The 24,734-nt window shown below is 38.7% G+C and overlaps 2 protein-coding genes across 7 annotated transcripts in view; both read left to right on the top strand.

Annotated features, from left to right (window-relative positions):
- mRpS11 (mitochondrial ribosomal protein S11) overlaps positions 1 to 13,997 on the top strand; it is a 16,192-nt gene extending 2,195 nt beyond the window's left edge. The window contains exon 5 of the mRNA XM_076211340.1: positions 13,687 to 13,997. Coding sequence (XP_076067455.1) covers positions 13,687 to 13,797 — 111 coding nt within the window. The 3' untranslated portion in view covers positions 13,798 to 13,997. The remainder of the gene's footprint in view (positions 1 to 13,686) is intronic.
- Positions 13,998 to 14,168: 171 nt separating this feature from the next.
- Positions 14,169 to 24,734, top strand: part of Chd1 (chromodomain-helicase-DNA-binding protein 1) — a 61,000-nt gene continuing 50,434 nt past the window's right edge. For all 6 annotated transcript variants that reach the window (XM_076211338.1, XM_076211339.1, XM_076211335.1 and 3 more), the window contains exon 1: positions 14,169 to 14,631. In XM_076211338.1, the coding sequence (XP_076067453.1) occupies positions 14,623 to 14,631 (9 nt within the window). In that variant the 5' untranslated portion in view covers positions 14,169 to 14,622. The remainder of the gene's footprint in view (positions 14,632 to 24,734) is intronic.

The raw sequence follows: 24,734 nt of genomic DNA, 5'->3' as shown, positions 1-24,734 counted from the left end.
AAGTCTAACGAGGAAAACAAAGGGGAAGAAGACGACCATGGAATATAGAGAACTAAGGAACAATTAAAGTTCTTGAACAACTGGAGAAGAAATATTGCTAGGAGCCTGCCAAGTTTGGGAGAATTTTTTCCTGTTCTGGATGCGAATCAAGCAACTGTAATTATCTGGGGGGGGCATAAACTTATATTTTCATAACCTAACCTAGGTTGTGTATGCAACAGAATGGTGCTTTGGTGGCGTGATGGTTGTGAGAATTATCTTTTCACCGACCCTTAATATTAAAATGTAGGGGGAACATTACAAAGATTAGTAGTTGAAGTTGACATATTATAGATGCAAAAAGTACGAGTGAGTGAGATGAAAATAGACAAATATCCAAAGCTGTTATTGTACATGTTTGTTGGCATGGTTTCACGTCCTAGGCCAGGCCTAGTCTGATTTTGGTATTAATTTTATGCTGAATAGTGACCTGAATGTAGTTGTGCTTGTGTGGTTCTTGCTTCTATTGAATTTTGACATGTTGGGAGGGTGGTGTACCGAAGAATAATTAAAATCCTGGTCCCTCTTGATGTGTCCTCCAGCATTTATTAAGGACTTTGCCAGTGAAATACACTAAAATATATTAGGAATAGTTGTGTGTACATATATATATACATACACACACATAGTGTGTACATATATTAGTATATACACATATATATATGTATATAAATATTTATATGGATATAAATATATATATATAAATATTTATATGGATATGAATATATATATATAAATATTTGTATGGATATAAATATATATATATATAAATATTTGTATATAAATATATACATACATACATATACACATATATATATATTATACATATATAAATATGCAGACGTGTGTGTATATATGTATGTATATATGTATGTATGTATGTATGGATATATGTATGTATGTATGTATATATGTATGTATATATATATGTATGTATATATATATGTATGTATATTTATATATATATGTATGTATATGTATATATATATGTATATATATATATATATATGTATGTATGTGTATATATATGTATGTATATGTATATATTATGTATGTATATGTATATATATATGTATGTATATGTATATATATATGTATGTATAATGTATATATATATGTATGTATATGTATATATATATATGTATGTATATGTATAATATATATATGTATGTATATGTATGTATATGTATATATGTGTATGTATATATATATATATATGTGTATGTATATATATATATATATATGTATATATATATAGTATGTATGTATATATATGTGTGTGTGTGTGTGTATATGTACGTATATACGTATATATATATATGTATGTACAGATATGTATGTATATATGTATGTATGTATATGAATATATATGTATGTATATATGTATATAATATGTATATAATTATATGTATATATAATATATATATATATAATGTATGTATATATATAATATGTATAATAAAATATATATATAATATATATTATATATATGATATATATATAATATATTATTATTTATATAAATATTTATATAATATATATTTATATATTATTTATATAATATATATTTATATATATACACACACACACATATATACACATCCATATATACACTATATATATATATACACTCACAATTAGGAATGTATAAATGTAGCACATTTGTAAAATAAGATTTGCTGACCCACTGTTGGGGAACAAGATAAGATGGACAAAAATTTTTGTATTTTCACCACTATCCGAGGTCCTTTTCAGCAGAGAATGAGTGTGTATATATATATATATATATATATATATATATATATATATATATATATATGGAGGGACGTTCCTCTTGGAAATAAATTGTAGATTGAGAGAAGCAAGTAAATGCCTAGGGGAATTAAAAAGGTTTTAGATAGCCATGTTAGAATTGGTGCAAAGAGAAGATTGTATGAAGGAATGATAATGTCGATAGCACTATATGGAGCAGAGATTTGTGATTTTAGAGGTGCAGAGAGGATAAGCTTGTGTTTAAGATGAATTCTAAGTGTGGTAGGGGTTACAAGGTTGGATATAGTTGGAAACAAGTCGAGTGCTGTGATGGAGATGGCAGAAAGTGCTGATGAACAAGTCTGGGATCTTTTTGATGCATAGAAAGAACTAGTAGTGAAAGGTGTGGAAGGCAGAGGTGGAGTCTGTAAACTGGAGGGGACAACGGATGATATTAGGTGGACAGTGGGCAAGAGGGGATTGTCTGTTGAGCAAGGAAGTAAGAAGGCAGGATGTAGGGGTGAGTAGAGAATTGCTGTGTATGGATTATACTACATGCAAGGATTAGTAGCAAAGCACTTAGTTTTCTGCTAAATGAAGCTAATCTGTCTACAAATGCACCTCATGCCAAAGTTAAATGGCATAATTCCACTCCCATCCACCACCCCTCTCATTGCTGCATCCCGCCCATGGTCCTGGGTCAGAAGCATTGCAGCAAGACCTAGCACACACGCAGTAAGGCTTCTTCACTGAAGCAGCAACATACACGCACACAATTATCTCTTATCATGCAGCATTGAAGATGGGGAGATGTTCTACTGTCAAAATATCATTCGCACAACCACTCGCAATCTACTTTCCATTCTTCACACACACACACACACACACACACACACACACACACACACACACACACACACACACACACACACACACCCTATTGTCTGCTTTCTCCCTTTTCTCAACAGACATCCCCCCCGTGTACAATGATTCCTTCATCCCATCCATCCATCCCATCCCCTGCTGCCACCTTGTGTTCTTTCCATCCACCTCTGCCTTCCATACATCGTTTACTTATTTTCACCCATTCTTTCCATGTGTCCAAACCATCCCAGTATTCTTTCGTCAACCCTATTTTCCATCTTTTTCCACCACTGTTCTCCTCACTCCCCCCCCCCCCCCCCACTTGTTTCTGATCTATCCAACCTTGTAACCCCAACAATGCTTCTCAGATCCCAGTATCATACATCACATTTTATAAAACTTGCTTCTCAAAACCAGTATTTCAATGATGACCATCTCCCTACTTCAAACCCTCATCCTACTCAACCAGTCCACTTTTGTACCAAGCCAAACTTTTATGTATTCTTTACACTTTGTCCCTGTTCTACAGTCTAGTCTCTGCACACTATTCTCTACACTTTTTCTTTATCCTCTGCACCATTCTCTATCCCATACTCCTTTGTCCCTATCCTCTACACCTTTGTCCCTATCCTCTACACTTCTGTCCCTATGCTCTACACTTTTCCCTGTCCTTTACATTCGTATTCTATTTCTACACTTTTATTCCATTCTCTACACTTTTATTCTATTCTCCACTTTCATCGTATTCTCTAGTTTTATTTATCCACATTCATTCTATTCTCTACACTTTGTTCTATTCTTCACTTATCTTTTCTCTAAACTTTTGTTCTATTCTCTACTTTTGTTCTATTCTCTACTTTTGTTCTATTCTTTACTTTTGTTCTATTCTCTACACTTGTTCTATTCTCTACACTTGTTCTATTCTCTACACTTGTTCTATTCTCCACACATTTGTTCTATTCTCCACACTTTTCTTCTACAGTTTTTTATTATCTACATTCATTCTATTTTCTACACTTATCTTTTCTCTACACTTTTGCTCTATTATTTACACTTTTGTTCTATTCTCTTCTTTTTTTCTATTCTAATCTACTTTTCTATTCTCTACTTTTGTTCTGTTCTCTACTCTTGTTCTATTATCTACACTTGTTCTATTATCTACACTTGTTCTATTCTCCACACTTGTTCTATTCTCCACACTTTGGTTCTATTCTACACACTTTGGTTCCATTCTACACACTTTGGTTCCATTCTACACACTTTGGTGCCATTCTCCACACTTTGGTGCCATTCTCCACACTTTGGTGCCATTCTCCACACTTTGGTTCCATTCTCCACACTTTGGTTCCATTCTCCACACTTTGGTTCCATTCTACACACTTTGGTTCCATTCTACACACTTTGGTTCCATTCTACACACTTTGGTTCCATTCTACACACTTTGGTTCTATTCTCCACACTTGGTTCTATTCTCCACACTTTGGTTCTATTCTCCACACTTTGGTTCTATTCTCCACACTTTTGTTCTATTCTCCACACTTTTGTTCTATTCTCCACACTTTTGTTCTATTCTCCACACTTGTATTCTTTTCTCCACACTTGTATTCTTTTCTCCACACTTGTATTCTATTCTCTACACTTGTATTCTATTCTCTACACTTTTATTCTAATCTCTACACTTTTATTCTAATCTCTACGCATTCATTCTATTCTATTCCATACACATTCATTGTATTCTACACTTTTGTTCTATTCTACACTTATCTTTTCTCTACACTTTTGTTCTATTATCTACACTTCTGTTTCATTCTCTACACTTTTGTTCTATTATCTACACTTCTGTTTCATTCTCCACACTTCTGTTTCATTCTCCACGCTTTTGTTTCATTCTCCACACTGTTTCATTCTCCACACTGGTTCATTCTCCACACTTTGTTTCATTCTCCAGTTTCCTATCTCCACAATTTTCCATTCTCTACACTTTTATTCTATCCTTTACACTTTTATTCTATCCTACACTTTTACTCAATCCTCTACACTTTTACTCTATCCTCTACACTTTTACTCTATCCTCTACACTTTTACTCTATCCTCTACACTTTTACTCTATCCTCTACACTTTTACTCTATCCTCTACACTTACTATATCCTCTACACTTTTACTCTATTCTCTACACTTTTGTTCTATTCTCTACACTTTTGTTCTATTCTCTACACTTTTGTTCTATTCTCTACACTTTTGTTCTATTCTCTACACTTTTGTTCTATTCTCTACACTTTTGTTCTATTCTCTACACTTTTGTTCTATTCTCTACACTTTTGTTCTATTCTCTACACTTTTTTTTGTATTCTACACTTTTTTCTATTCTCTACACCTTTATTCCTGTACACTTTTACTCACCTCTACACTTTTGTTCTGTTCTCTACACTTTTGTTCTATTCTCTACACTTTTCTATTTACATTTTTTCTATACTTTTATTCTATTCTCCACTTTCATTCTATTCTCAAAACCTCTTTTCAACACATTTGCTCCACATGTCTATTCTCTCCACTTTTATTTCTTATCTACTTGATTTTCTGAATGAAATAAAATAACTTATTTCATAGATGTATGCATGTGTATGTGATGCATTGTATTATATTGTAGCAATTTTGTTTATATTCATATTTATTTTTTACTTTTTTATTTTGTTTATTTGATTTATTTTTATTTATTTTCATTTATTTTCCCAACTGGGAACCGGACCTTTAGATCCAAGGTTCATTACCCTTTTTCGAATTTTTGTATTTCTGCGTTGCATAATTGGCCTACCTCCTTACTCCCTAAACCAATCTTTGTTCTTGTTATTTTCAGCCATCTTCCTATTGTATTAAGCTTAGATTCTAAATTATATACTAGGCCTCCCTTATCAAGTATTTCATCACCCAGACAGACTTCATGCTGGTGAAGGATATGGTCAACTTGTACACCTAAATTTGGTAGTTTAGTGCTCATGGAGTTTCATCTCATTACCTCCCCATGTTAGATTGGTCTTGACTTATTTGTTGGCTTGTATTTTAGTTTGTATTACTTGTTTACTTCCTTTCATGTTTCTTCCTCAAATCTATGCACCTATGTTGCAAACTAAAAAATAATTTAAGAAGTCCTTTTTCAACCTATGACAGTTACCCCATGTCAGTAGGTCATCTGTACAAATTATTAATAACTGATCCAAATACCTGGTATAGCTTGTTTAGATTTGGGATTATTTTGGTTGCCTTTTCTTGTTTTAGGAGTAGTGACTGCTGTGTGCTGCAGTTTTGGATGAATTGTACATGAATTATTTTTTCATGTCTTCATTTCCACAGGTGCCAAGAATATGTATTTCTTTGTATTGATGTTCACACTCCGCTTAGGCTATTAGGGAAACAATTGCTAGGTATACAGTAGGAACCGTACAGGTACCAGAATAGCCTTTGGAACCACACTAGACACTGCCAGCAATTTATCCATCTATATCATCACATATTCTGTACTGGAGCATGGGTTCTTTGCTACTAATCCAGGTTTCCAGGATTGGACGCCAATATTTGCCTTCCTTTAGTGTATCACCCTCCCAATGATGTAAAAATCTTGGATATTGGTAGTTTTATACTGTTCAATTCCCTGAATACTGGTATATTTCTTTTCAATGATTGAGAATCCATAGATTTTTGTATTTATAATCATTCATTTGCATCCAGTTATAAACAAGATTTTTGGTACCATGAAAATTGTTGAAAGCTGTATGTGTATCCAAGGTATTCAAAGTAATGTATTTACCTAGTTGTATTTTACGGGATGAGAGCCATGCTTGATGTGACCTATTTTCGTATCTCCAATTTATTTTTGAACACGTGTATAGTTCTGGCTTTCAATATTAATTTGTTCCAGACATCAATCACTCTGTGTGGGAAACTGTTCTTTTTCAGGTCTCTTCTGTAACTGTCCTTCTTTAGCTTTTTATCATGTCCTCTTGTTTCTCTCTTGTCCCATTTCAATAGGTCATCTCTATCGAACTTCCATCCCTTTCATAATTCTGAAGATGGTCAACAGGTTGCCTCTCCCTTCTCTGCTCCAATGTTGACAGCTGTAATTTCTCCCATCTATGTTCATGCATCAAATTTGATGGTGTGGGTGCCATCTTTGTCGCCGCTCTTTGGATTCTTTCTAATTTCTTTGTGTTTTTCTGTGTGCTTAGTGCCCACACTGACATAGCATATTCTAGTTTCGGTCTTATCAATGGAGTAATTTTCTTAACCATATTTTCATCCATGTAGTCGAAGGCCACTTTCATTGATCTTAAGTATTGACAGTTGTTTGCAAAGGCTTGGCCCTGTTGCTAAAGGGATATCGTGCACGACATATGCTTAGTTTGCCTGGCATCAACTGTCCATGCAAATAGGTCATACACTGGATATTCCTTGTACCCACAATTTTCCAATGGAGTAAAAAATGCCTGAAATGTCTGCACACTATTTTCCTATAGAGTAAAATTCTTTACTTCAGTTGGTTGGGAAACTATAGGACGCCATTCCACAAAACTTGGAAAGTATTTTCAATTGTCAAAAATAGTAAATTGTTGACATCGTTGTATACTTGGCTTAGGGAGAGCATGCTTGGGTTGGCTGCCATCCAATTAGGGAGAAACCAGTGGATTTGATGACAAGTCGTTGTGCATTGATTTATTCAAGAAGTCCTGTGTTTCCTTGCCTTTGCAAGTTCCTCATCCAAAAGTTAACTTTGTAACTAAGCTGTACTCCCCATAAGAAATTTGGTTGGGAGGGGGGCACTGTCATAGAGTTGTGTATGTGTATATACAGGTATGCATACATTTCATATATATATATCACGAGTACATGCACATTTAACAGCTGATGATAGCCATTAAATTATTTCATTGGGAAGACGTCTAGAAACCTAAATTTGTCAAATTTACATGAAGCAGGAAATTTTACATACTGCATTCCCAGATCCACATTAATGTGCAGTTGCTGAATTAAAATTGGAAGAAGTTATTGGTCACCTATAAATACCAGAATATACAAAGTAACAAAGCAGGATTTGACATGGGAAATTTGGTGGTTTAACATTGGGGTTTTAGTTGGTAAATCCACCTTGGCAGGTGTGTAGTCACCTCTTGCACTTAATGTTTCTTTAACTTGGGTGTGTAGTCTCCTCTCACTCTTATAGTTTCTTTAACTCGTTACTTTTAGTTATCATAGCTGATGCTGTCTTTAATCATTTACAAGTATGGCTTTTAATGTATATTATGCTGTGTACAAATTGTACAGATTATGCACATCTCCAGAGATTAGAGAGCGGATAATAGACCTATTGGGGTCCCATAGCACTATTGCGCAAGTAATACTAGAGCCCATTAGTGTCATGACAGACCGAATTTTTACACGAATTCATTGATTGATATATAGAAAGAGTTTGAAATCTTTCATGGAAATTAGGTAACTGTTTAAAGAATGGAACCATTGAACATTTATTTTGCTGCAGAGTGTTGGAGATGGGGTAGAAATGAAGTTTTAGTAAGCCAAGATGTGAAAAATACTTGCAGCAATGGAGGATATAGTATTACATGCTGTAATTTTCCTAGAAACGTGTTGATGAAAATTGTTGACAGCCATGCGATTTCATTAATGGTCATGACTCATGGAGGGAAGGGTCGAGAATCTGATTCACCATAGATTGAAGTAGGCATTAGTGTGGGTCCACCTAAGAAATGTGATGAAAGTTAAAATATAACCCAAAAGGGTTTCAGACAATTGCCTGGTCAGATGTTGAAAGATTTAGCTAGAACAAAAATTTTGTAGAAAATTATAAAAACTAAAAGGGAACATACTAGTCTTAAGAAATTTGAGCAAATGATAAGAGTAACTGGAGGACATTGGAACAAATTGAAAAAATATGGAAGGTATATTGATGGTTTTGATGCAGGCTAAATAGTAGAGCATGGAAGACAAAAATCTGGTCAAATAGAATTCATGCTAAAGTGTGAGTAGTTGAAGATGCTGAAGATAACCCATGAACATGTATTCATATACTGCAATTTAAAGTTTTTGCATGTAACAAAGATGGAGTGAATTTCAACATGTTTCATAATGGAAGTGTTTGTGATGGGAAGATGACCAGTGTATTACTCCATAGAGGAACCTTGGAATATCTGACTGATGCATTCAGTGAGGTATCCCATCTTCGTTGTCTTCTAGTACTACTACTACTAGTAAGCTAGTATCTTGGAATGCATGAAACCAAAGGACTGGTCCTTGAGCAGCAGTAGTAAAATTGTACACACTATGGAGTCCCTCAAGGGTTGGTGCTGACACTTACAATGTTTTTGCACGTTATGTGCTGGAATGAAAAGCTACCCATCTCTGATAGCATGAAGATCTGGAAAACAAATTATTACTGAAGGTTCATGGCATAAGAGCAAGGAATTTTGTAGATGATTGGTACCTGTTAGCAGTAGCCCTCCAAGATGGTACTGCCCATTTTGAAAACCTGACAACTCCTCTCAGCCATTATTATGTGCAATCCTAAGTGGCTGGGACTTTGTGTCTGAGCTAGATCTTTCAACAAATCTTGAGGAGAGATGATAATTTGACTGCTTCCCCCCCAGACATTCAGCAAATGACTTACGTCTTGGACTATAAACCTTCCAAAGTTTTCTTTATAAGATACTTTGACTTTTGCCAGTTTGACTTAGTGGCTTTCCATTCAAGCATTAGGTGGGAGTTGTGGAATTCTGTAATAGGATGGAAGCAAGACTTCCAAGTATTGGGCACACTTGTCCATGAGCACATAAACAAAAACTTGTGATGAAGAGGATGTGGTAGCATTAGGAAAACTATTCTGTTTTAGATTTAAGTATGAAGTATGGCCAAACAAGGAAAAGTTTGAAGTATCTTAAGGATGTAATATGGCCAGTAAAAATCTAATTTTTGACAAAAAAGGTATAAAGGTTAGGAGCTTGAACCCAAGGACATTGGATGAGGAAGACCTTTTGGAAAAATGTACCAGTACCAGTGGACATGTTAATTTCCCTATTTTATATACCCAGTCCTCGGGGTTTGTCAGCTGTGTTTGTGGCCCTTAATGCATGGACCGAGTGTATGTCGAGGCTAATTTCGTAACCCCCCCCCCCCCCATGAAATCGCCCTTCAGGACTCCTCATCCATTTTCCATATGCGGGCGCGCTTCATCCTTACCATTCCTTTCAACCCATAACTTGCCCCCCCCACACACACACACTTCACCCTGTTCTTGTCTCTTTACAAACAATTCTCCCCCCACACACACTTCCCTGTACTATTTCTCCCCACACACACTTCCCTGTACTATTTCTCCCCACACATGCATCTTCCCCCCACATACACACATCTCTTCCCCACACGCATACACATCTCTTCCCCACACGCATACACATCTCTTCCCCACACGCATACACATCTCTTCCCCACACACATACACACATCTTTTCCCCCCACACACATACACACATCTCTTGCCCACACACATCATCTCTTCCCCACACACATACACACATCTCTTCCCCACACACATACACACATCTCTTCCCCACACACATACACACATCTCTTCCCCACACACATACACACATCTCTTCCCCACACACATACACACATCTCTTCCCCACACACATACACACATCTCTTCCCCACACACATACACACATCTCTTCCCCACACACATACACACATCTCTTCCCCACACACATACACACATCTCTTCCCACACACATACACACATCTCTTCCCACACACATACACACATCTCTTCCCCACACACACACACACATCTCTTCCCCACACACACACACACCTCTTCCCCACACACATACACACATCTCTTCCCCACACACATACACACATCTCTTCCCCACACACATATACACGTATCTTCCCCACACACATATACACATATCTTCCCCACACACATATACACATATCTTCCCCACACACATATACACATATCTTCCCCACACACACATACACATATCTTCCCCACACACATACACACATATCTTCCCCACACACATACACACCTCTTCCCCACACACATACACACCTCTTCCCCTCCACCCCACACATCTCTCCCCCTCCCCCCCACACATCTCTCCCCCTCCCCACACACACATCTCTCCCCCCACACACACATCTCTCCCCCCCACACACACATCTCTCCCCCTCCCCCACACACACATCTCTCCCCCTCCCCCACACGCCTCTTCCCCCTCCCCACACACACACACACACACACACAACCTCTTCCCCCTCCCCTCAACCTCTTCCCCCTCCCCTCAACCTCTTCCCCCTCCCCTCAACCTCTTCCCCCTCCCCTCAACCTCTTCCCCCTCCCCTCAACCTCTTCCCCCTCCCCTCAACCTCTTCCCCCTCCCCACACAACCTCTTCCCCCTCCCCCCACACACACACACACCTCTTCCCCCTCCCCACACACACACACATCTTCCCCCCCCCACACACACACCTCTTCATCCCCCATTCACACACCTCTTCCCCCTCCCCCACACACCTCTTCCCCCTCCCCCACACCTCTTCCCCCTCCCCCCACACACCTCTTCCCCCTCCCCCCACACACCTCTTCCCCCTCCCCCCACACACACACCTCTTCCCCCTCCCCCACACACACACACCTCTTCCCCCTCCCCCCACACACACACCTCTTCCCCCTCCCCCCACACACCTCTTCCCCCTCCCCCCACACACACCTCTTCCCCCTCCCCCCTCAAAATTATCCCTCGCTTGTCTTCCCCACCCCCACACAAAATTATCCTTCAGTTCTCACCCCATACACATCTTTTTCGCACACACTTATCTCGCTCCCCATACACTTCTCATCCCATGCCCACACAACTCCACACACACACACTTGTCCCCTCACACAATTCACACACACCAAAAATCACATGCACATACTCGTCTCTCTCCCATACAATCACATTCAACTCGTCCCACACAATCGCTTAGCTCACCCCCCCACACCCGCACTTAGCTCACCCCCCACACACACTTGCACTTTCTCGCCCTCACACACACTTGTACTTACTCGCCCCCCACACACACACACTTGCACCTACTCGCCCCACACACTATCTCCCCACACTTCTCGCTCCCCACCCATAACCACACACCTCGCACTTGCCATGCACTTCCCTCTTGTCCCCACACACTTCCTTCCATCCTTCCCACGCACTTCCTCCCATACTTCCCACGCACTTCCTCCCATCCTTTCCACACACTTCCTCCCATCCTTTCCACACACTTCCTCCCATCCTTTCCACACACTTCCTCCCATCCTTTCCACACACTTCTCCCATCCTTTCCACACACTTCTCCCATCCTTTCCACACACTTCTCCCATCCTTTCCACACACTTCTCCCATCCTTTCCACACACTTCTCCCATCCTTTCCACACACTTCTCCCATCCTTTCCACACACTTCTCCCATCTTTCCACACACTTCTCCCATCCTTCCCACACACTTCCTCCCATCCTTCCCACACACTTCCTCCCATCCTTCCCACACACTTCCTCCCATCCTTCCCACACACTTCCTCCCATCCTTCCCCACACATTTCCTCTCACCCCTCCGCACTTCCTCTCAACCTGCCAACAAACTCCCCTCTCGTCCCCCAATATACTTCCCTCTCATCCCCCAACATACTCCCTTCTCACCCCCAACATAATTTAATCTCTTATGCAATCATCACATGCCCCTAGACACTAGAGATTTCCCCAGACTTTCCGTTCCCCCACGAGCTTTCTTCTTTTACCACCACACACTATTGTCCCCCCATATACTACTACTACTCTACACGTATTAGTTTCCGCTTGCCCCCATGTACTTCCTACAGTATTTCCTTTGTACCCCCTCTCACACAGTCCCTCTCATCCTCCCACCCCGTGCGAGCATTCCCTCTCGAACCCCCACACACGCCCCTCTCCCCTTCCTTCATCCATTCCCCCCACACATACTTCCTTCATCCTCCACCCCCAATAACCCGTTCCTTCTCAACAACCACCCCCCTTCCCATAACACGTGGACCATAGGGTAACACGCTCACGTGAGGCCCTTTCAATTATTATTTTAATTGTTAATAACAGCTGTCTCTTTTGTCACTTTTTGACAGGTCTCTAGATAGTATTAAGCTAGTGCATCTTGACCAAGTTGTTCCGAATTAGGATTTGAATCCACACACAGATTCATTGAGGTGACATATCCCCCGCAACTTAGATTACCTCGGCCCATTTGTAAAGGTTTATTCCTAAATAGTTTCATCGTTAATTTGTCAGTCCTGCCATCTAGTGACAGTGGTCACTTCAACGCCGCGTTCTGACATTACAACACGTTCAGCGTGTCATCTTTGGGACACTGATATTGTCGTGATTGGAAGGATCTTGTGGTTTTTTGCATTTAAGTGAAGAAGGGTACTGTCGTATGGGTCGAAGTAATTTTGCGAGGTAATGTCAAGCAAGTGCATATAGATTGTCAAAGGTATCGATGTATTTCATTGTAGTTGAATGATTCCATTATGAATTTGGAAGGACCCGGAACCAATCTCCACGCCACATCGATAGTGGCAAAAAACGACCCGTACACACCATATGCGCACATATGGATAAGAGGAATAGTTTAGTTAAAATGGGGATTAGGGTAGCTTATGGTATGAACGAAACGAGGTAACGCTATATTGTCATTGTACCAAGGCACGAAAGCATGTAAAAATGTAGAATTAGCCCTAATAGGAAGTGTAACTTTGAATATACGTGGGATCCATTTACTGCGTTGTGCCATTCCTGATGGTTATATAAGTCTTGTTTTCCCTACAGTTTCGCCAAAGGTTGTGCAGATTTTCCATTATAACTGGGAAGAGGGAAACTTTAAATTAGCAAATACAATCTGACATAATTTCATAGTTGTCTAATTCTGATTTTTTGATTTCTTTTTTATTGCAGTCCGCTATGAAAGGCTTGACCATGGGAGGCCTCAGCGTGGTTTCCATCACAGACGTCACACCCATCTCTTGGAACAGTTCTCCAAGACCGAGGAAGGCAAAGAAGTTGTAGTTTCTTCCAGGATCTCGACCGTTTAGTCCCATGGGAAGTATTATTGTGCATTATGGTAGATAACGCTGCGATGTTTTGCAAGGCATCCTTGCTACTTTCAGATTTACAGTGTTTATTGATAATGCCGCAAGTATTCTCAGGTGACATGATATTCCATTGATCAATGCATGTAATACTTGTAAATAAAGATGTTTAACGTATCTGTTGGTATGATTTTCATCCACTTTGCAAATGTACACATAAAGATAATGACATTACTTGATAAACACTTTCAGGTTGAGTTTAAGTGATTTAAACTAGGCGCCATTAACTGGCTACATCCGGATTTTTCTTATACTTTTGAACCACCCTGTGTGGACTACGTCATACCGCTGAGCATTGTGGGTAGTGGGAATATGGCCGACAGACGTAGTGTTGGTGGAATCTGACTTGCTCTGTGCAATCTTGAAATTTCTTGGTCATCCGTGAGTCTTCAGCTTACAATTACTGAAAAATAGCTAAATAACTTGTTGCTTATTAAATATACAAGTGTTTGCGGTGCGAATTGTTCAGGAAGTGCAAGAAAACTAATTTCTGAAAAAATGACTCCTTTCTACTTCGGCTGGGCGACTCCGAAATGGCGGACCGGCAGCCATCTTTGACAAGCCACGTAACCTGAGGCCGGTGCAGTGGAAGTGCCCATGGTGTTACGTAACAAACATTGCTAAATTATTTAGCAATATAAACATCTACTGTATATTCTACAGTGTATTAAGTACTTAGATACGTACATATAGGATCGAACTTTAACTTCGGTGCGTGGGGCACTTGGAAAACCGGCTCAATATGCAGGAGGTTAGTTGTTTGTTTACGTTTGGGTATGGACCTTTAAACTTACGTCATCATTTCATTGAATGAATTGTACGGCTTTAAGGTCAATTCATTTAATGAATTTTGTAGGTTTTATATTAATTTTCTCCACTTATCTCTTGTTACATAGTTACTTGTAACTGCCACTTTTATTTTTTTTTATTGATGTTGTTGATTTACCTGGTTTATATAGAGAAATGCAATGCCTGTTTTAGTGTATTACATGAATATGACAAAAATGTAACTTGGTGCAAGGTGCTGAGTTGATGTGATGTTAGTAATTGAAAGTCCAGCTGGTGACTTGCAAGTGCATAGTACATACTCCAACATTGATTGTAAGCTTGTTAATTAGTTGTGCCAGCATGAATTATGGATTATTTGGAAGTATTAGAGTTGGTCTTCAGGATGGTGTATATATTAGGAAGTTTGAAGTTGGACCCATTTTTGCAATTTAAGCTTGTTTGTAATCGAGTGAAAGGTTGAGCACGTAAAAGTGTAAACACATGGTGATGTATTTATTTTGGAATGTAGTTTAGCTTGTGATGAGTTGTGCCGATGCAGTGCAGACATTGTTGATAGACAAGTGTTGGCGAGAGTTGGCAAGAGGATGCAAATACACATGTTTGAAGCGGTTTTGGTGTGAACACATGGGGAATGGGTTTCATTTGACTTGCATTCAGTTGTGTAATATGTATACATTTAACTGGAAATTTTATGATGCTGTTTTTATTTGAGAGCTAAGAAAAAAGAGAATGCAGGTATATTAAATCCTTTTTTTTTGTGACCACTCCTTGCACTTGAATACTGTAACTGTAATGGTATAAGTACGAATGTCTGAATTTTAGTTAATGTGAAAGGGGCATTTACATCAAGTATTTCAGAATCTTGAAGTACTGAAATGTGGAAACCAAATACTGTAATCTTGGTTGCCTAATGGGTCTATGCAAATTTTTAATTTAATAATTTCTGTAGTATAACTAATGTACTGAAAGGATGTTCATGTCTTGTCCTATTGTGTTGCCTAGTAGTTGGTATATAACTGAACAAAGTGGAGTAAAGGAAATGTTGCTGTAGTTCAAAGTTAATTCCTAACTGGGATTGCCATAAGCTTCAGATTCCTTCAAAGAAGTGTAAGGCAAAACTGGTTAAGAATTAATTTCGAACTAGTCCAGTGTCATCTATTTCTACCTTGTTCAACCAGTTAGCAGTGTCTTGCCATTTATATAATTATTTTCTCCCATGTATTTTGAAGCCTAGTTGCCCAGGATCAAATGTGTAAACGTGTACGAGTTGGAACGTGCTATAAGAGTGCATGTATATGGTTACTAGTACCTGTATAGACCAGTCTTGTTGAAATCCACCCCCCCAATAACTGTCTGGGTGGGGGCAAACGGTCTTGCTTTCCTGCCTTGGAATGGGCTGCTAAATTGCAGACAAAATTTAACCACAAGAACTAGTCCATTAATAGAAACCCCTTGTGAAATTTCGGCCTTTTTTGTACAACGTTATGCTTGGGACATTGACAGATTGAAGTGGAGTAGGAAACAGGAGTATTAGTCTTGAGTTTATTCCTGACTAGTTTTGCAGGTATTTGAAACTAGTTAGGAATAAACTCGTAAGACAGTGTTTCCTACTCCACTTACGTCAATGTCGTACTTGTTGGTTTTGTGTACTTGTCAACCACACAAAAGAACCCAAGTGAAGCATTGTACTTATATAGGGTCCATTCTCACATGTTCTAAATTATTCATTTTTTCCTATTGCCTTGTCAGCAACTGCTAGCTACAGCTAGAGAAGTGGTCAAAGAATCTCTGGGACCATTATTGGGAAACCCTCTTCCCTGGAAATTATGGTTCTTGGCTCTAGTTAGCCTGAACCCCAATTGAGGATTTGGATCCTCCAGAAGTGATAAAGAACTACCTAAGTAAAATTGCTTAAGCAGACTCCCCATTAGTCACCATACATCAACTAAGATGTACTAACGTGTTCTAAGTCCAGTGTAGTACTGCTGTGCGAAATAAAATGCACATTATAGTTCAATGTTAAAACAGGACTACAACACTGCATGAAGGATCCATGGGCAAGAGTTGGTGCAGCATTTTCTTTGTAACTGTACCTTGACCTTTAATACAATGCCTGCCAAGTGACTGACCTTGATGTGTCACATTTGCATCTTTGCCAACCAGACTTCCTTAACCTGCTCCTATAATATTAGCTTCTTGGAAGAGCTCTATTTTCTGAAATACCCCAATAACACCCATACTAACAATTGTATACTGTCATCCCTGATCTTAATGCACCTTATCATACAATGATCTGTCAAGGCTAGTTCAGAATTGGAAGAAAATGGTTCCAACCCAACTTTGTAAGAAAGTTGGGTATTTTTACAACCCCACATGCCTAGGAAACTATAATGGTCTTCCACCCCTAACCTAATGAATAGAAACTGCAGTCCTGTTTGCCCAGATGTCTGAACATCAACTCGAAACCCACCATAAAGCCATCGCATGTCTAATGTCCCACATTGCCCACAAACTTAATGCTTTCAATATACCCATCACTGGCAAAACTTCACTTCAAAAGTGCATATTTCCTTGCCATATTCCACCCCTTACCCCTGAGAAATTTTCATGTGCAAACAATTTGGTGTTATTGTGGTGGACTACTACTTCAGTGATTGGGTTTTGAGCTCTGCCAAAGGCTGAAAATTTTGGCATTTCTGGACTGCAAGATGGCACGTCAGATGTGTGCAAGAAGTTTGTGTAAGGTCATGCACACATGCATTGGGTCATGTGCAAATTGGGAGGGTAACAATTGTCGATCAAGCACAACATGTGAGCCAAGACAGTGACACACACCACACACACACCACACACACACACCACACACACACACACACACACACACACACACACACACACACCACACACACACACCACACACACACCACACACACACCACACACACACACACACACACACCACACACACACACACCACACCACACACACACACACACACACCACACACACCACACACACACACACACCACACACACACACACACCACACACACACACCACACACACACACACACACCACACACACACACACCACACACACACACACACACACACACACACACACACACACCACACACACACACACACACACACACACACACACACACACACACACACCACACACACACCACACACACACACCACACACACACACCACACACACACACACACCATACACACACCACACACACACACCACACACACACACCACACACACACCACACACACACCACACACACACACACAGACACCACACACACACACAAAATCTTGCACATCCTTGCTCATATACATCTGTATTAGTACCATACAAGTAAGCACCATCAAGTCAACCACCCAAGGATTTTTACTTTGCAGAAGCATTGGATTGTATCCTTTCCATGCACACTGATTATTGTGTACTTACAAATTGGTAAACACACGTAAACAATGTCCAAAGGATGTGAAGAAATAGTTTTCCTTGTAGATGCGTAAATACTGAAAGCTTGCATATACCAAGGGTTTTTTTTTTTTTCCCTTGTAAGGGAGGTACCCAAAGTCAGAAGGCATGATTCCAACCCCACCCATTCCACCTCAATTTACCACCCCTCTTTTAATAATTGGAAAATAAAATGTATAACAGGTGGAACCATACATGAATTTGAAGCTAGGTGTGACTACTTTGACCATAGATGGGACCCAGGAGTTGCTCATTTCCAGTTGAGTAGAATATATTATATATGCATGCTTACACACACTTAACATTTGAACAAATATCAAAACTAGAACTACCAACACTAGAGCAAAGAAGAGAAAGGTTATCTACTGACTATATATAGAATCATGAAAGGAATGGAAATCCTTGACAGAAAAGGTTTACTAAAAATGACATTGGAAAAACAAGATGTCATGAAAAGAAACTCGAAAAGGACAACTATAGAAGAGACAGGAAAAGAATAGCTTCCCACACAGAATGCTGGATATATGGTATAATTCAGATGAAAAAACTGTGTGCAAATACTATTCACAATTTTAAGAAACTTGATGCTGAATGATACAAAGACGGGTCACCACAAGCATAGCTCCCTTCCCATATAACTAGGTAAATACACACAGCATGAAGGCATTTCCAACTGCTACTTCAGTGGTCAAGTTGAATCCTGCCAGAGGCTGAAATAATTTCTGTATCACTACTGTGATATGTTACTCCATATGGATTAAGGATGTGTGTGTGTGTGATTCATCATTGTCTTGGATCACGTGTTGGACTCGTGATCAAGTTATTTCCCTCCCGGAAGAGAGCTCAGAGCTCGCATACGACTTATGGGTAATGCTGTCCTTACACGTGTGAACACCCCTAACTTCCCTCCTACAAGAGTTGGAGTAATGACTTGCAGTGCAGCAATACTGATATTATTTCAGCCGTGGGTTGGATTCGAACTCTACCAACTGCACAGGCGAGTTGTGTGTGTGTGTAACGTCACAGCATTATCCATAGATCAGTCATTTATAAGCTATGAGCTCTCATCTGGGAGGGTAATAGCTATCGATCACGGTTCCAACATGTGACTCAAAACTATGATGAAAGACGCACACACACTAAACAATAGTGTGCAAACACCATAAGAACAAATTAGATGTTGCAAGATACAAAGGCAGTTCACCATGAGCATAGATACCCTACCTGTATAATGCAGGTAGGTTAATACACATACATACACACGCACACACACTGGAACATTGAATTTGTAGCCAGGTATGATAATTGAAGAGTAAACCGTGTGAGCATTGTTCTTTTCCTGTATGTTAGAAATGCATGTGTATCCACACACACACCTCATGGCACTGTGGTTAGAGTTCTTGCCCATCACTATGGCAGTCCTGGTTTGTCTCTCGCTCAGGGCTGAAATAATTTCAATATCACTTTGCTGCTGGGTGTTACTCCAACTCTTGTGGGCATGGAGTTGGGTGTGTGTGTATGTGTGTAAGGTCACAGTATTATCCATAGATCGGTCATATGAGCAGCTCTCATCCGGGAAGTTAATAACTGTCGATCACGAGTTCAATATGTGATCCAAGACCATGGTGAATGGTGGTAAATCACACACACGATACACACTGGAACCATGTGAATTTGTAGTAAGGTATAATTGGAGAAGCAACCTTGTGAGCATTGTTCCTAGAAACGCGTGCATGCGCGCGCACACAGTTAGAGGAGAAACATTTAGGAGTGTTGATAAAAGACAACTTGTCACCTGATGGACCTATCAACAGGACTGTGGGAGAGACCGCTGCAGAAGATTAAAGGTTCTTTTTATTATATGGATAAATAAACGAAAAAATGCATCAAAACCCTGGTCCGTCCAAGTCTAAAATATGCGACAGAGGTATGATCCACACAAGGTGAAGGATACAAGGAAGATTAAGAGAGGGCAACAACCAAACTGGTCTCCAGCCTGGCAAACAAACCATAGTTTAGGTGATGTGGCCCAAGCTGAAACAATTAATTCAAATTAAATATGATAGTTGGAAATGAAGGATGTAGCATTGGAACTGTACATTAATGTGAGGGTAGGTATAAAAACGGAGAGGAGATGATGGGACCCAATGATTGTTGATCCTTTCCTATATACTACAATTAGGTAAATACACACATGCATCAGTGGAATGGTCTGCACATGAAGTGGATTATATAGGGAAGATTAAGGGAATACAAAGGCAACAACTAAACTGATTTTCAGCTTAGATAAATAATGAGACTAAAGGTAATTGATCTACCTACTGAAAAATCACAGTATTAGTTTACCAATACTGTAATATTGACAAGAATTTAATTAGGGATAGAAGGGGTCATGAGAAATTGAGACTAATTTTCAAGAATATTAAGTATGGTTTTCCACTCATGCATAAGTTTTTTGGAATAGCTTAGGTGATATGGCCAATTGGAACAATGCATGAATTGTAAAATACGGATTAGATTCTACTTAAATTTGAAGCTATAGTAAACTTGTAAGAAAATTGATCCATGAGCGTTGTTACTTCCTGTATGCCACAATCAGCTAAATACATACATATGGTGATATACCCCAAGCAAGAACAATACAATAATTATAAATTAAGGATACAGCCAATTTTGAACCATGTGCAAATCTTGGTATACTGTGGGAGTAACAACCCCGCAAGCGTAGCTTCTTGACAGTATATTTACGGCAGGTAAGAAACACACGAGATTGAGAGAATATAATGGGCAGTAACCAAAATGTTAGATAAACATATGATGAAGAACAAAAAGCACTGGGTCTACCACTTTTGAAAGATTGAAGAGAAATAGTTATGATTACACTTCATGTTTTTAAAGGGGATAGATGTCATGGAGCAAATTAAGAAAGACAACATGATAGGATGTGAAGAATACAGTTTTCCATATAGATGCATAAGTACTTGAATTGCTTAGGAAGTGATATAGCCCAAGCTCAAACAAATCATGAGTTCAAATCAAAATATGATAATTGGAAATCATGGATATAGATTAAGTTTGAACTGTACATAATTTGAGTCTAGGTATGATGAATTAGAGAATAGGAAACAGGACCCAACAAGTGTCGCTTCTTTCCTGTAAACTACAGTTAGGTAAATACTGTACACACACACACAATGGAAGAGACTACTTTGGTGATCTCTTGGTTAGAAATGAGAGGGCTTTTAAGATACACAAATTGAGAAACTAAATGCCTGAAGAAAACAAAGAAAGTTTTCTAAACAGATTCATAGATTCTTGGAACAACTCGGAAGGCAATATGGACCAAGCTGGATCAGTACATAGATTTGGATTTCAGGTGTGATTGGAGAAGAAGGAAATGGCGAAAGTTGTAACCATATGAACTTGAAACTAAATATAATTGGAAAAAGAGAAGAATCCATGAGTATTGCTGTTTTTACTGTACACTGTGATTAGCTAAACACAATTACATGAAGAAAGGAAGAGAGGCTTGTGAGTGCTTGTTATATGAAAATTTGCCCAGGGACACATCAAAAGAATTGGTGAGGAAACTTAAGTTACTGAAGAACACAAGAGTAGTAGTGCACTATATTATCAAAGATGAAGATTATTGAGAACCAAATTCACCCTAGGCAGAAATAATACTGTAGTGGTGTGGTCACCACACAGAAAAGTTACAGATAAAGAAAATTTAGAGAGCAGGAACTAAAATGGTTCCAGTTCTTACTGATGGATCATAAAAAAACTGAATATTCTGTAGGGTGTCAGTGTTAGAAGAGAGGTGATCTAATAGCACCCATGAAAGGTGAGGCCATGCTTGATAATGAAGATATTTTAGTGTGGAAATTAGGAAAACCAGAGACCATGCAAAATACAAATGTTTGTGGAACACTGAAAAATAGCCTTACAAACAGGATTATTGATTCATGGAATATTGTTGATGATAGAATTGATTCAAAGAACGCCAGACAATTTAAGGTCCAAGTTGACCATTAATTACTTCAGTACGATGCCACCTACGTAAGCATCACGAGGTGTGAGTTACCTGAGGATGCCGGTGTCTGCGTTTTTTTTTTGTAGTTACCCCCAGATTCTGTGAACTGGTTTGATCACATTTTCTATGTTATTACTCAGAGTAAAAGAGAACGAGTAATACAGCAGTGACTTTATATTTTATAATATAAATAGTGTGATGAATTGTAAATATGGCAGCAGATGCTGTGCACAAGTTGACTTGTACTGAAGTTGTTAAGAATACAGAGATGGGACCCAATGAAGATAGTTCATATCCTGTATACTGCAACTAGGGGAACATAATACCTGTATATAACTACACAACATACACAAAATATTTGAGCATGTGTGTGCACACACATACACAAAATATTTGAGCATGTGTGTGCACACACATACACATTCAAGAAAGACAGCTATAGAAGAGATCTGAAAAAGAACAGCTTTCCTCACAGAGTAATAGACAGTTGGAACAAGTTAGATGAGAAAGTGATGTGTGCAAAAACAATACATGAATTTAAAAATAGTTTAGATAAAATGAGATATGAAGACTGGACACCACGAGCATAGCTCCCCTTCCCGTAAAATACAACTAGGTAAATACATAGAAGAGAAATGTCTTGATGGATAATTACAATGAAGGGGTGAATAGGCACATACTAAGACAGAAGCTAGAGAGAGTGTACATTAAATGCTGGTTCAACAAAAGATGCAGTGAGGCAGAAGATAGAAGGGACAGAGCTTGGAAATGATGGAGAAAAGATAAAAAACCTGGAAATGGCAGAAAATGTAGAGATGAGTATGTTAAAGTGAGAAGAGAGGAAAAAGGGAACCATGAAAAGGATATTATAGATTAATGCAAAGAGCAACCCAAGCTATTCTATCGATACATGAATGGTGAATTTAAAAACAAACAGGAGATGGTGAAACTACGCCAAGGGAATATAGAATACACAGAAGAATTTGAAATGGCCAAAGTCATGAATAATCACATCAAATCTGTCTTCACTGGAGAGAAAGTACAATTTTGGGATGAAGGAAATGAAAGGCAATCTCCCCCCATGAACGAGAGAACAATAACACAAAAAGAAATAATGGAATATCTATCAAACCTTGATGTTAGGAAATCACATGGCCTGGATGGAATTGCAAATTGGATTCTAAAAGAAAGCAGAGAAAAACTAACGGACAAATTACTTAACATATTAAGTTGCTCACTTAAAGAAGGAAAAATACCAAAAGACTGGAAAAATACTAACATTGTACCAATATATAAAGGAGGAAACACGGAAGAACCAACCAACTATAGGCCAGTCTCACTAACAAGCACTATAGCTAAAATTTACGAGAAAATCATCAAGAATAGGTGGGTAAAACACCTGGAAGATAGCAATATAATAAACCCTAGACAATTTGGGTTCAGACAAGGAAGATCATGTACCACAAACTTAATATGTTTCTACTAGACGTAGTGCAAGAAAGGAATGGATGGGCTGATTGTGCCTTCCTAGACTTACAAAAAAACTTTTGACAAAGTACCACACAAAGAATTATAAAAAAAAAAAAAAAAAAACTGAAACATATAGGAAGGATACAAGGGAACCTAAAATGGATGGAGGACTTCCTGATTGGTAGAAAGATGAGAGTAGTGCTCAGAGAAAAATATTCAGGTTGGAAAGAGGTGATCAGTGGAGCACCGCAAGGATCTGTATTGGCTCCAATAATGTTTGCTATTTATGTGAATGACATGGATGATGATGTGAAATGTTACATGAGCTTCTTTGCAGACAATGCCATACTGTTAAGGAAAGTAAAAACTGAAAAGAATTGTGAATCACTGCAGGAAGACCTGAATAAGGTATGGAACTGGAGTCAGAAATGGGAAGTGGACTTTAATATTAACAAGTGTAGCATAATGGAGTTTGGAAAAAGCAAATATAGAATATCAGGACACTATTAAATTGGAACCAAGGAGGTAAAGAGAGATCTGAAAAAGATTTGGGTGTAATTATCTCAAATGACTTGTCCTATGATAAACAGATAAACAAAATTGTTAGAGAATCCTACAACTTGCTAAGATCAATAAAAGTGGTATTTACATAGTTGGACGAAGAAATTATTAAAAAAATATTGGTCATACTGATAAGGCCTAGACTAGAATATGTGGCGACATTGTGGTCATCCAGTGCCAAAAAGAAAATAGAAAGAATCCAGAGAGAAGTCACAAAAATGGCACCTGCACTTGTAAACTTATCATATGAGGAGAGATTGGCTAAACTGGAGTTACTGACTCTACAGAATCATGAAGGGCACAGAAATACTCGATAGAGAGGACTTGTTAAACTGGGACAAGAGAAGCACAAGAGGACATGGAAAGAAAATAAAAAAAAACTACAGAAGAGATCTGAAGAAAAACAGTTTTCCACATAGAGTGGTGGACACTTGGAACAAACTGGACAATGAAATAGTATGTGCAAAAACCATTCATGAGTTTAAGAGCAAACTAGACACTGTG

The sequence above is a fragment of the Oratosquilla oratoria genome, chromosome 28 (assembly GCF_046742065.1).
Source record: "Oratosquilla oratoria isolate Oo_2021 chromosome 28, ASM4674206v1, whole genome shotgun sequence".
NCBI classification, from domain to species: domain Eukaryota; kingdom Metazoa; phylum Arthropoda; class Malacostraca; order Stomatopoda; family Squillidae; genus Oratosquilla; species Oratosquilla oratoria.
This window is presented reverse-complemented; position numbering and strand designations above follow the sequence as displayed.